At 36.8% G+C, this 14,572-nt stretch overlaps 1 protein-coding gene across 4 annotated transcripts in view; it reads right to left on the bottom strand.

Annotated features, from left to right (window-relative positions):
* MYRFL (myelin regulatory factor like) overlaps positions 1-14,572 on the bottom strand; it is a 42,101-nt gene that overhangs the window by 15,491 nt on the left and 12,038 nt on the right. For 2 of the 4 annotated variants that reach the window (XM_088164939.1, XM_088164941.1), the window contains exons 3-12: positions 14,291-14,549; positions 13,410-13,504; positions 11,458-11,605; positions 8,129-8,324; positions 7,602-7,678; positions 6,258-6,368; positions 5,641-5,731; positions 2,635-2,835; positions 1,813-1,921; positions 1,243-1,352 (exon numbers count right to left, since the gene is read on the bottom strand). In XM_088164939.1, the coding sequence (XP_088021065.1) occupies positions 1,243-1,352; positions 1,813-1,921; positions 2,635-2,835; positions 5,641-5,731; positions 6,258-6,368; positions 7,602-7,678; positions 8,129-8,324; positions 11,458-11,605; positions 13,410-13,504; positions 14,291-14,549 (1,397 nt within the window). The remainder of the gene's footprint in view (positions 1-1,242; positions 1,353-1,812; positions 1,922-2,634; positions 2,836-5,640; positions 5,732-6,257; positions 6,369-7,601; positions 7,679-8,128; positions 8,325-11,457; positions 11,606-13,409; positions 13,505-14,290; positions 14,550-14,572) is intronic. The other 2 variants (XM_088164940.1, XM_088164942.1) reach the window with 1 other exon arrangement.

Raw genomic sequence — 14,572 nt, 5'->3', positions numbered from 1 at the left:
ACCTGACTACTCTAAAGAAATTTTGGAGGCATTCAAAAATGCAAATGATGCCACAGCTGTCATACAATATAATAGGAAGGCCTAAAGGGCAAAACTAACCTGGAGTCACCTACCACCAATGCTCTTCTGCTAGCATCTAGAAATCAGTTACAGGCTGGAATCCTGACCAAATTGAGCAAATTTTTTAGAAGTCTCCTTTTCAATGGTATCTCCATAAGTGCTTTTTCCACAGCTTTATTCAAGGTGTCTAATTCATACTTCTTTTATATGGAATACAACATAGAAGATTTAACCTATGAATTCAAATTATTTATAGCCTATCAAAAGATGACAAGTGAAATACAGTATTTTTGTAGATATTTTCTCCAAGTTTGGTGGTGTAAACTTGTATTTTCTATAGAATAATGAAAGAATGCATTATGATAATGAATGCAGGATTGTGTTCATGATATCATCCAGACAAGATAAGGTCACCTTTCTCTAAAACTTCCCTCTTCTCATTATCAGCTGCAAGTGGGAAAGAATTGGGAAGTGGTCTTTGGCATGCAGTGAACCAGCACTCAGCAGAGGGGCTGCTTTGAGACAAGTGCTATCTGCAGCCTTGTGTGACTGGACTCTGTGACTGACAGTCCCTTGCAGCTGTATTTCTACTGGAAAAGGAAAAGAGAGCACAGGACAATACCTCAGCAGTGCTTCCAACCTATGAGCATGGTAAATACTTTGTGTGCCATTTCAGAGCATATGATTTTGAACCCATAAAAAGCATTTCAGATTGCCAAAAAACCCCAAAACCCTAGCACTTGGATTTGGTATGTAGAGGTTATACCAGGATTAGAGTAAGGAAGTTTTTATTTAACAAATTGAATGCCATCATTGCTTAATTCATTTGTGGAACACTTAATTAACTGAAACACTTAACACAAAAGAACGTTTTGGAGTACCACTTGTTGAACCAATGCTATGAAATCACTATCCACTTTTATTCAGAAAAGTTAGGGCTTTTTCTTTTTAACTGTATGTTTACTGTAATAAGTTTTTAATATAGATACTTCTTGTCATTAAAAGATTCAGCCCTTTACTAACAGCTGGTGGTTCAGCTTTTCTTGATGACTCACTGAACACCGTTTCTGTAACACATAAGGGGGTGCTACAGCTTTTTATGGGGCACAGCGTGTGTTCATAGCTCCTCACATGAAGGAACAGCCTAAATACACACCCCCACTTTCTCCCTCAAGACCATACCTTGTCAACCATGAGGAAGTTTTCTATTTTTTCTCCATCATTACAAGCAACATCTCCAACTTCTCTAACAGCTTCAGGTAAAAGCCTCTTCACTTCCTGGGCTATTATTCCTGTTCAGGAGGTAACAAGAACTAATGTCAGGAAACATACTGGCAAACCCGCTGGCCATTCTAAAAACTACAGGCAAAGCAAAAAATTATCTGGAATTTATCTGTGATAGGAAAATCCATGATTTCAGGGGCTTTTCTCCATTCCACAAAAAAAACCCCACAGAAACCTTTAGAATTCTCATTTCTCTGCAGAAAGAACAGAATTGTTTGTAAGCACACACTTCATTCTAATTGAACTTCTGGAAAATAAACTTCTCATCTTTAAAAATTGAAATAGAAGTTGTAAAATTACAACCAATACCTAATTTTGGCATTTTTATACCACAAGAGATACACAGCAAAGTGTGCAATTGTGGTAACCTAAAAAATGAGGATGAAATATCAGGATATTAAAAGGTACTATGGTACAATAAATATCAGTAGGTGTTAATGAAAAATGGGAACAGAGCTGACTTTATACCTGTTTCATGGGTATCTTTTATTCCCATAACAGATGCAAATTCAGGCTTGTAGTCATATTCCACCAGCCTCATTTGTGTTATTCTTCTCAACTGCTCATTTGTATCGACCTAGTTGGAAAAATACCAAGATTTACATGCTGAAACACTAAGCATGGCATGTAGGATGAGAGAAAGAGCAACTAGCCTGACACAGTCATTTGGTCAGTCATCACATTGAAAAATACAGACAATTTTCCCATTCCTCACCACCAGAATGCTGTTTGTATTTGCATTGGCAGTTATCCTTCTGTTTGACAACTCCCAGCTTCTATAGAGAGCCTTCTCCAAAGTCTGCAGGTGTTGCTGTAAGGGCAGGCATGACATACAAAAGGCACACTACATTTCAAAAGGCTAATATCTGATTATTACAACACTGCTCCATCTTTTAGACCCTCTATACACTTCATACTTTCTTATTTGTCACAATTAGTCAACACAGCAGTCATTGGTGGAAACTTCTCCACTCCTATTCTTCCCAGGATATTTCTCAAAATACTTTCTGCGGAGTTTTTTTCGCGGTTATCTTCTTCTCTCCTCTTCTGTTCTTGGTCTCCATGCCAACAGCCTTGGTCGGAGAATACTTCTCAAAACAAATCTCACTCATTAACCTTCTCTAACCCACAGACCAGCTGTGGGTCCTACTATATGTAGGTGAGCAATGGTACATCTGGTTTCTTTAAGGCAGCATTTCAGCCCAGTCAGGACACAGGAGCTGCTCCACACGTCAGAGCCATGACCCACCCGTGCCAGCACAAGTGCCCTCAGCACTGCACGGCCCTCACCTCGCGGATATTCTGCTTTGCTCGGCTGTCAGATGGGTGCATGACTCTGCCCATAACTTTGGCGTTCCCGCAGACAACCAGCGCTTCGTCTGGGGCGTCCGTGTTAATTCCTACTCGACCATGATAGGCTATGGTGTCTGGAACATGTCCTCGCTGCCACAGGACATCACTGTCATTCTCAAACTGCCCGGGGTTAGATGCCTGGAAGAAAATTTTTTTGCTTAATGATACAGTATAACATAGATGCACTACTGTTTACTCTATCAGAAATTGGGGAAAATGAAAAGCCAGATCTTGAATACAATTTCAATATTTAAGTGCTTTTTAACACACTAAGATAAAAAAACAGACTGGAGTTACTTAAAGTATTTCTGCTCACACAGCAAGGGCCTCGTGCTTTTTTCCCTTGAATTCTACTTCATTAGAACCTTAAGCTAAATTGACAATGTCCAAAACTTTCCAAATTCTAACTTTGACATTATACCACATAACCATTCTTTATCTACCACTAAATTTTAGTTGAGACTGGAAATCAGAAAAGAGAAAGCAAGGCAGAGATTAAACACATGTGATTCATAAAATCCTCTGTAATATTTTAAATTAACTCATACTGAAAATTTCATGTCAAGGAAACAGGGTCTTTTAAAGAACACCAATAAAACAATAGAATGTGTATAACAAGAAAAGGCATTTGATTTCAACATTTAATTTTGGGTTGTTCGTTGTTTTAGGGGTTTTTTAAACTTTGAATTCAGGCCAAAGCACAATCATGATAAAAAGAAGCCAGGCTTTCACAAGGCTTTGCCAGCTACAAGGCCTGGCACTGTGTACTCACCACTGTTTGTCACAATTAGAGCATGATCTGATATGCCTGACAAGCACCACTCAGCTGGCAGCTTTGTTGTGCTGGAGTGTATAAAGGGCCAGAAGATGAGCTGCTTTTTCTCACAGTGCATTTGCATGGCTTTGCTACTTTAAGGTAGCCAGTGGCTGACTCACTTTACCGTGCCACTGAAGCTCTATCTAGCACGGTAGCTATCTAGCACTGTTAGATAGCTAGAAAATTACATTTTTTTCCTTCTATCTTTCCTGTTGATATTTTCACTACTTCAGACCAGAGCCCCTTGATCTTTCTGCCTTACTGCCTTCTTTTTTCTTTGTCTGAAAGAGTGGCTAGGTTTGAAAAATCTCATTCCATGAATTCCTGTTCAAAAACTGTCTCACATACCTTGAAGGGGCCCTCTTCATTGAAATTTCAAAAGAATTTAATATTATAAATAGTGGGAAAATGGGAATTTCTAAATCTTACATAAAAATATATATTTTGTAAAATAACAAGTATGTGACAAATGTGAAAATTCAACAGCTTCCCCAAATTATTCATGATGTGATATCTGTAACACTGTCAGATCCAGAAAGAGAAATACAGATGAAAACAGGATTGTGGAAATTAATGGACAAATAAAGGAAAATAACTATATAATGTAAGTAGGAATGATGCAAACACTGCTTCAGCATCTTGAAGCAAAAAACCACAGCAGCAGCCAGGATGATAAACTTCTCAGCAGGGCAGAAAACAACTAAACTCCACACATTGCTTTCAAAGCCTTTTCACAGTTCCACCCAGAAATGAGCTCTGGGCCATAATACCCCCTAAAAACCTAACTCTGACTACAGAAGGAGGGTTTAAGACACAAGAAGATGCTCAGATGAGAAAGGAGCCAGGACTGAAACCGTCTGAAAGCCCCCATCTTCCTTTGGAAACCCCCGAGTAACACCCGTGTACTGGAGATTTGCCCTTTTGCTCTCTCCAATCCCAAATGCTAAACCAGATCATAACTGTAAGCCTTAGGGAGATTATGGGCTGCCAAAAAGGATACAAGCAATGACCTGCAAAAAACAATGCCAGGACTAAAAGCTTTTGAGAGCCCTTGACTTTCTTTAGAAGCCTCTTCCCAGCTCCACTTAATGCACCCGAGCTTTTGGTCTTGCTTGAATCTAAGCCAAAATCCTAAGCCTATTCCTCTCCATAAGCCAAGGGCTAGAGAAAGAGTCCATGCAAACAAGAAGCAGCTCTTCAATGGACCCACATGAAAAAGTTCCGTGGACTGCAGTCTTCCAGAGGCCCTCTCCCATTTTTTGCAGCCCTGCCACATAGTACCTTATATATTTCCCATCTTTCTAAGCCTTAAACACAATATTCACCTTAGAAATAACTATAACTCCAGCCTATGCCCAGTTCAAACACTGGCCACCACCTACTGATCACAAGAAGGGGCCAGGACTGAAAGCTTTCAGCAGCCCCCACTTTTCCCCTTGCAATCCTATTCATTGTGGGGTTCTGTGTTTTCTCTCTCTTCTAACCCTAATTCTCCATAGCTCTTGTTACACTGCAGATCTGGGTTTTTTCTGAGTCCAACTGTAGGCTAAATCTGAGTACTAAAAGAAAAATGTTCTGTGAACCAGGCGACTGAAAAGTAACAGTGAACAGGAAAAGAGATTCTTCTTCCTTTTGTTAATTTGAAAGCGATATTACTACCATCAAATCGAGAGGTGGGACACTCTGGAAACACATTGGAAAAGTGAAGCTATGGGTCTTAAACTTCCTAGGGCTGTTTGACCTTCTTTCCTTACTGTTTTTTCCTTCTCATCTTCCTTGGAAAATAAAGACTAGCTAGCTAATGAAAGCTTGTACAAAATTCCTGGCAAGTGAAGTAAATAGTTTCACTGCAAATTAAAAAAAAGTCTGGAAAAATCAATATATTTTGTATTGGAACCCGTAACAAGTTTTCTTTTAAAAACCATCTATAGCTCTACTTATAACACTTTTAATTTCTGATAATTAAAAGATAACATACTCATGCAACAGGCAACTGTAGGTTTTTTCCTAAATCTTTTTGACTCAGTGGTAATTTTTATCCCCAAGAATCATGACCCTCCTCAATCTCCTGTGAATATCAAGACAGCAAATACTTTTACATGAAAGTAATACAAATTTATACCTACCCTCACAATGATCTTTTCAGAGACATTTGCAGAGAGTAAGTAGAACTGGTCCTGAGAGACAGCATACAGTCCAACTACCAGCATGAAGTATCTAATTTGAAATTGATTTAATCGAGACAATAATTGAAGTAGTTCTTTATCACAGAAAAAGTTTTAAATACAGTTGTTATTATTGATATGTAAAAAACCAATGTTTTTTAAACGTATTTCTTACAATATAAAGGGAAAAGTATTTCCTGTACTCTTAAGAAATATGCTCTTACAAACCTCATAATCACTGCAAATTAGCAAAGAATACAATAATTTTCACGAATTTAAGTAATGAAGCCTTGAAGATGAAAATCTTTCCTGCTTCAGAAAAAAAATGATCAAGATTTGGATTTTTTACTTCCTGATTTTGTCTGCCATTATTCTGGCTATGATTTCCTGAAACTATCTCTAACCATGAGGATGACGTTTGGGGTGTTTTATTCTCATATCATTCTGTGACTGTAGAGAAAGAAGCTTTTAAGCACATAGCAAGAATTTGAAAAAAATTCCACATTGGCTCCATTCTAAAGTAGACTTTCTCTTTTCTACTTCTAACTAACACATAGGCCAATGAGCTATAGCAATACCTCTGATCAGGATTAGGTTTCCCTTTTTTTCTCATATTATTTGCTGTTGTTTCACTGAAATGCAGCCGTCCCAGTGTTACTTTAGTTATCTGGTCCCCTGGCAGGTCAACTCTAAAACAGAAAAGGAAACAAGATCAGGGAAATCAGTACTTCAAGATCTAGCTCTTCAAACCAGGTTTCTCCAAACTCATTAAAACAGTTCTGAGAAAAACTGACATATCAATGAAACAGAGGAACCCCAGGAAAAATGCAGTAACCCTGGTTTCTAAAAACGTATTAAAAACAGTGACTACATCAAGGAAATAAACAGGATAAAACACCAGCAGTAGGAAACTGTTCCTAATAATAAGAGTCTTATACTTCTTGGTCTGTACATGTCTTGGATACAACAAAATTGTATGTGTTCCATATGATGGCTGATTCACAAGATTAATAACTACTTGCTTATTATTTGGCTTGAATTTCCACAGTAAAATTAATAGATATTACTGCTTGTCCTTCCTTTCATCACCAGCTGATTTACATGTCTGGAAGTACACAGTAGACACCGATGTCTCAAATACATAGTGATAGTCCTCTAGTAAGTGATAAATAATACAAATAAAGAGTCTGTATAGATAAAATTAAAGTTCACCAAACAGTCATACATAAAATAATTTACATACACACAGCATCTATTTGTCAGTACACAAAAGGAAGAAAAATGTCATGAGAGAGGTAATTTTAGTGAAAATCAAGCTTTTATTCTAAGCTCAAAGTTCAATTTAGGTGATAATACAGTGCAGCCTTTATCACAACACTGTCCTGTCCAACTTGACACTGTCTTCTCTCTTTGTATTATAAATCTTATTTAATTATTTATAGAGAACAGACCAGCTCCAACATAGGAAACTTATGCCAGAAGAGCAAACATTGATTCTGCCAGTGAGTTAAATGCTGAAGAATGGCAGAGCTCCAGAAAGATGTGTGTGTTTCTAGCAGAGGCACTCCTCCTTAAAAAGCACTATAAATGTATTTCATGCCCATATAGAACAGGAACATTGACACTTTTTTAAGATTGGAAATGCATCTGCCATACAGCTCTACGCAACATAAAGGAGTGTTTCTAGCTGAATATAAATATTTTGGATAGATATACTTAACACATCTGTAAAGTTATTGATCATTTTCCTTAATGAAGTGTGACCACTACTGTGATTCTATGTGTACAACCACAATGAAATCTGGATAAAAATCCAAAAACTAGCTTAGAGCTACTGTAAGATTTCAAGAAACAACTACTTAATATTTCAAACCAATTATACAAATTGAAACAAAATGGAATAATTTTCTCAAAAATCTTACTTAACAGGATGAAAAGTCTTTTTGCTTCGATCTGATTGAGATTGTTCAATAGCAATTGTTTGATTTGGAGTTTCCGCCTATAAAACAAAAATAATTTTCAAAAATGACAAGAATATTAAATTTTCAAACACATAAAAATCGAAATATACATTTATAGGCAAATAAAATAGTGAAAATGCACTCGTTTCTAAAGGGATAACATAGAAATTAATACAGAAGCTGACTCCTGATCAACTGATAATTGATAATATAATCTGAAGACCCTAGTCTTTTGGCAGATGTAATTTGAAAGAGAAAAAAAAAAAAACCCAAAGGAAAGTAAGTGCATTAATTTAAAAGAAAAAATGGCTTTCTGAATCCAGGCTTTTATTGGCTCATTCCATGCCCAAGCATAAATGCAGATATGCAACATGAGAATAGAATCTACACAAGGTAGTTCCATGTTCTTGGTCAAAAAAAAAGTTCAATTGTTTATCTCATTACATGGATAATGAAAAGTAATAATCTCAAAGAGGAGACACACTTGCCTTAATTCCATAAACTTTCAAGTAAAACTTTTCTATTGGTTTCCTCCCCTGCTGAGTTTTGACATATTTCGGATGTCCAGTGATTCTAATATGAACTGTGATTTGGAAATGATTCTTCTTTTGGCACACAAAGGCATCATCTGCTGTTGAAAAATTAAATCCTTTATCTGTGACAATGTGATATCCTACAGCAGGTCTACAAAAACAAGGAGAAGGAATAGCAACTTTAAGTGCTGACATACTTGAATGACATCTTGAGCTCCTATTTTTTTTAATGTGCTCCAAAGATCCATCTGATTTTTAGTGACAAAACTGGACTAAAAATACATTGTTACAATCACCAGTTCTACCAGTATTTTCTTCTCAGACAGACAAAGATGTGAAAATGAAAACACGTATAAAATTTCCTCTAATTCTAGTCTGAAACGTTTGAAAACCAGAGGTTGAAAGGCTTATATAATCCTCACTTACAAATCTGATATAAAGGAACTCTGTGCACCTAAGAACACAAACCCACCTTTTAGTGTATTCAATCATTCATTATAACACTGCTGCAGACAACAATGAGCTAACAAGCCAGCAGGACTCCTTCCCCACTTTGTTCACAAATTCCCACAGCAAGTGCTTCTGCAGAAGCTACTGGGACTCCAATAAGGCTTTACTTCAGCTAAAAGAAAAGCTATGGGTACCAACCCTCCAGCCTGACTATAAGCTGTCCTTCCTACTCCAGCTATAGCAACTCTATTTTATTTCTTGAAAGAGCAATTTGTCACCCAAAGAGCAAGAGTATTCTGTCTCTATGATTCACAGTAAATATGGAAAGGTATCAAAAGATCTTTCTATTAGAGATAGTGAACTCACCATCCCAACAATGTTTTCAGTCCTTCTGATTTAACTGATGGATAATTCTAAAATAACAGAACTAGACGGCAAGGTTCCCTTATATAGACATTGGATTTTCTTGTTAATGAAAGTTTGATAAACTTGTATGATTCTATCTCATTAACACAATTACTGAAGATGGATTTTCATTACTCTTCCATTATTAGTTGGAAAAATCAAAATGTACAGACTTCATAGGAAACATACAGATTTTATTATTGTTTTATAAATTATGAACAGAAGTCCCATTTCAAACAACTATTCAACAACTATTGATTACCTGGGACAGAGAATAAAGAGAAAACTACTTTGTAAGTACTTCAAACCTACCAAGTCATGTGTTACTTTATATTTAAAATTATAACAAAGGTTCTACCATCTCCTCAAACCATCATTATCAAGAAGTAAAACTTACTCAGTTTTTTCCTACTATAGGTTATTTAGTTATTTAGTTATTTATTTGTATAGGAAATTTGTATACTTCATAGTAGGGAAATAAGTAGTTTTTCATATTTAGGTGTCAGCAAGTTCATTAGCTGATATTCTTAATGCAATTTCAGACTATTTGCCTACACACAGGCAAGCAGCTTGAGAAGCAAAATTACAAATGGCCACGTCTCCCAGTTGCAGTGTTTGGAACAATAGCTCCCAAAGAGCAATTTCATATTAAAATTTTCTGAGTATATCATTTATAGTAAATAAGAATAACATATATTTTGTTCTTAGTGCACAAAGAATAAGTCTTACCAAGCAGGACAGCAAAATTTGGAATAGCTTTTAGGTAGCAACAGATATCCCTGTCACAAAAGTATCCCTACTAGAAATATGCTTTAAATTCCTCCTTCTATTCAGAATTTAAGTCTTCAGACATCTTTGGACAGAGCACCACCAGTATCAGACAAGGGCCAAGAATGTGCCAAGCAGACACAATGAAGGGCAGAATTAATGGCAGAGTAACCTTTTCTAACAAACCTACCTTGGCTAACAGCATTTTTGTTGTGAAAATGAAATAACTAAGATGTTCAAGTACTGTATGAATAAAATTTTTAAAAATTAACCTGAGAAATACCCCTCGAATGAGGGCAGCAATCTAAAGGCATGGGATCGATCCCTCCACACTAAGTAATTAGAAGCATGTCAGTGTTTTGAGACCGACAGAATACAGGATCACTACTTAGAAAATCTGTGCAATGTGATGAAATTACAGTGCATATTGGAACAAGAGCACTGCCATTGACCTCACTTAAAAGTAATACTGACTTCCTCTGCAAGTAACACCTCAATCCCCTCCCACAGTAATGGCAACAGAGTGTATTGGGTACTTTATTGCTCAGCATCACATAGGCTTTGTTCAAAAATAAATGTGTCTGGAACCTTAATTTTAGGCATATGGGAAGCAACAAGTAACTGGGTAGTGGCAGGAGAGCAATCTCCCACCATCAGCACACAGACCTCATGCAGTCATTGACTGAAAGTGCAACAGGAATTGGAAGCCACTTGCATTTAGAGTGAATACTCATATCACAAATTCAGCTGGAGGTTTCTGGGTCTATCCAGCTCCCAAGGAGTGTAAAGGTCTGCTCTCTCGTCATGCCAATCAACACCTGAGGGGAAGGGCTGTACAGGACATAGTAAGATGTGTAATGCCCCTATCCCCTGTGTGCAAACAGGGGATATCAGTGTCCAGCAGTGACACTGATATGCACCCAACTCCCATGAGATGTTTTGGCAGGTTGGGCGAGAGGAGCATTAAAATTTACTGTGCTATGTAAGTTCCATGTAGACAATGTTAAGTTTTTTGCACCAATTCTGAAGAATTAATCAGATGCTGTAGAAAACAGATAATTTGTTAAAAGGGTTCATATGCTCAATATTAGAATGGAGAAAATTAGGGATGTAAAGTGAACTTGGAATGATCTTTTCCAGATCATGTGGCAAAAAAAAAAATACCATTTGATTAACACGGGAAAACTCTAAATCTTTGAATAACCAGTTGCATGTCACAAACACATGTCTATAATTATTAAGTTGTATGAGCCCAGAAGTAATATTGGTAACTTCTAATGTTTTCCTTTAATGTTTTAGACCACTAGAGAGAAGGGTGCCATACACTTAGTAATTACTTGTCCCAATGCATTTGACAAAATAAACAAAAGTTACCAGGTATGTTAACTCACTTTTCTTTTGCTCCTAAATCCCTGAAGGGAAATCAGAAAATCTGGCATTAACTTCTACCAGCGTTTCAAATTCAGCTTATCTGATACAACTTCAAGTTCATATCATCAAACCTCTTATACTTCCTTCTCTGTTCTTATTTCCAATAAGAAAAAGGGATGTCAAATGTATCATTTATTCATACAAAACTATAACAACAGATAAAAAAACCCAAAAAACCAAAAAAACAGAAGAAACCAGGTTTTTTTTCAAGTGCAAACACCAGTGCTTACAGTTCTTCATAATTTGAGCCAAATAAGCTGCTCCACTGAGAAGTTTGATATAGTTGCCATGTAAGAGCTTGACAGCATTTTTCTAAAGCTGCATTTTGTCCATCACTGTCATATTCTTGCATTTCAGCAGCATAGGCTTTTACAGTTGCTGTAGAGAGATAGTGATAATTCAGTTATTTCTTTTGGGACTAGCCAAAAGTCCTGCATAGACATTTTTATAAATATATTTACATAAATGCACATACATACAAAACACAAGTGCATTGCATATATATTTAAATGTGATTATCCTTTGCAGTTATTCCACAAGATTGTGTTATATTCTCTTGCTCTTCGAAAATAAATTTTTCAGCTTTCCTGATTTGCAAAATAGTACACATGTAGCACTTCCTATTTTTTATTCTCTCCAAAAGGATGAATAGTTTCCTTTGGGGAAGGGGGGGGGGAAGAAGGAAAGTTAAGAATTCTACTGCATATCTGCAACACTGCAAGAAGCAATTAAGCAAAATAATTACATTTCTTTCCCATTCCCTCTACTACATGTTTCAATTGAAGAATATACTACAGGAGGCAGAGTTTTCCAATAGCAAGCATATTCACCACTACATCCAGTTATCTCCTTACTGTTTTCTGCCCATACATTAGAGAATTCTTTGACAGACAGGGTCAACTCCAATTCTCTGAGATATTATACATTTCATGAAGACAGAAGAGAATGTGATAAGAGAGACAGATAAACAGAATGCAGTAAGGATAGGAGGAAATTTGTCATTGAGCATATAACCAAGATCTATCCATAGCCAGTGACAGCACAGTAAGACAGAGCCTTCAGAATCACTTCAGGCCCAAGCTCCATTTGCAAGTCCCCACTTCTGACACACAGCAAAGATAGATAGATAGATAAGATAGATAGATAGACAGATAGATAGAAAAACATCACAATAAAGAAATTCACATCTCACTTCTAAATTATCCCCATGCCATTTTCACCCTTGTATGTTCTTTTTCCAATGCACGTATCAGTGAGATTTTATTAAGGATGACACCCAAAGAAAGCTTATTTCAAAGCTGTATCTTCCAGTATTAAAAACAGCAATAGCAATTTCAGATACAGAAGTGTCTGCTTGTCTTCTTTTTTCAGCAGTGATTGACTTAGAGGACTAGTCCCAATCAAGAAACACTGATTAAACAAAAGATATAAAAGGAAGAGCAACTTACTAAATCCAGTTGCTAATCTTTAAAAGTGTTCTAAAAGATCAATTTAATGCTGAGAAATAATTTACTCTGAAGAAACAACAAGCAAGCAACTCAGTTTTTTCACTAACAGACGTGGATAAAATTCCTCAGGCAAACTGGCCATTAAAAGCTGTTCATTCAGAGAGCCTCACACTTCACAGAAGCTGGTTCATCTCAGGTACAAGCCTGATAAGGTTTTTTGGATCAATTGGTATAAGGTTATTCTTTTTATCTTGATAAAACAATGAAACAAACCAATATGGGCAAGGGGCAGGAAAGAATACACAGCTTTTACCAAGCTTGATTATGTATACACTTTGTAGAAAAAAAATACACATTTGAGGAGATAATGGGAAATGGCAATCTCTTTGCCCTTCCCTGTTCAGCTGACCCAAAATGGTTTCTTTGCCCAGTCAAGTTAGTGCCAAACAAAGTATCAAAATATACTACCATCTCTGTAGTGGAGGTTCCCATATGGAAAAGGGCAGAGTATTCTATCCAGAAAAGCCTCAGGAAACATGAACCTCTAATGCTCTTCTCTCTTTGCCAAATGTAAATAAATCCTGGTTTTCCAAACAGGTAAATTCCTCCAAACCGAGTAGTAGAGTACAGACCATTAATACCATTACCTTATCTGAGTCAGCAGGAGCTGTGCTTCTCAAGTATTCACTTGTCTATGGCATAAAACATTAAATTTCCTCTTCACACTTGCTCACCTTGTCTGGAATCCTGAGACTGCACTGGAGAATCAATCCCATCTTCTAGTAACTGGGAGAGCTTCCTTTTTTTGCTTGATGCTGCAGAAATACTTCTGTAAAAACACATGTTGCATTACTCATTTATAAGTTTAAATATAGATATTACAGAATCATAACAAAAGAACACCCAGATACCTCTTATCTCATTTTAACCACATTGTCATCCAAATTCTGATTTGCTAAGGGAGGAGATTGTTGGTAGGTTTTTAAAACTGAATTATCCAATTTTTTTCTCCCAAAACTTTTTTTTAATGTCACATGAATAAAGAAGTTGTTCCCATTTAAAAAATTTACACAGTGCATAAGTGGCAGGGGTTTATTTTCTTGACCTTTGCATTAAAATCACAGCTTTTATCTTGATTAATTTTACTTTTTACCAGTGAATGTTAGAATACCAGAATATTTTAAATATTTGAGCATCCAGAACACATTAGTGGGTTAATATGGCAAACAGTATATGATTACTGCTTCACTTGCTCACATAGATATGATAATTCCTTTTCTCTTATGTCATTTGCTAGAACACCTACAAGATCCTGATGCACAAATCTCTACAACATGCATTGCAAAACACCTCAATATTTTTATAATCCAGTTATGAAAACCTGTTGATTTCTCATTAGCCTTCTATTGTTTTAAAAATTGAAATGCATTCGTACTTCCAATCTAAACATCAATCAAGAGGTTTTAAAGAAACCTCAACCACAAGTGTCTCAAAAATGGCTAAACACTGCCATCCTGTGGAAAATCCTACACCCCCAGGGACTTAGAACGATTCTTAAGCCAGTTCTCCTGGTTTTTGCATGTCTCACTCTTTGCATAAAAGCTTTATCATTTACCCAGAAATCTGAGATGCACTAGGCTGGAAGTATGAGTAATTAAAACCCAAACAGCTGGAGGATGTAGAATGATTCCATGGAGTCACAGCATTTCCTGTCTTCAGGCAGCAGCCTTGGGAGATGGTGCAAGGATAGCCCATGGCACTGGGGTCAGAGAAAGTCTCCATGAACCCACAGGGAAGCTTGCTGGGTGCCACGACAGATGGGCACGGGAATGGAGGCTGCAGCCCACTGGGCCGCAGAGCATCACACCATGGGGCTGAGGGAAATAAACAGATAAGA

Source organism: Sturnus vulgaris, chromosome 5 (genome assembly GCF_052056855.1).
Source record: "Sturnus vulgaris isolate bStuVul1 chromosome 5, bStuVul1.hap1, whole genome shotgun sequence".
Taxonomy (NCBI): domain Eukaryota; kingdom Metazoa; phylum Chordata; class Aves; order Passeriformes; family Sturnidae; genus Sturnus; species Sturnus vulgaris.
Note: the sequence above shows the minus strand (reverse complement) of the source record. Positions and strands in the feature narration are given on the sequence as shown.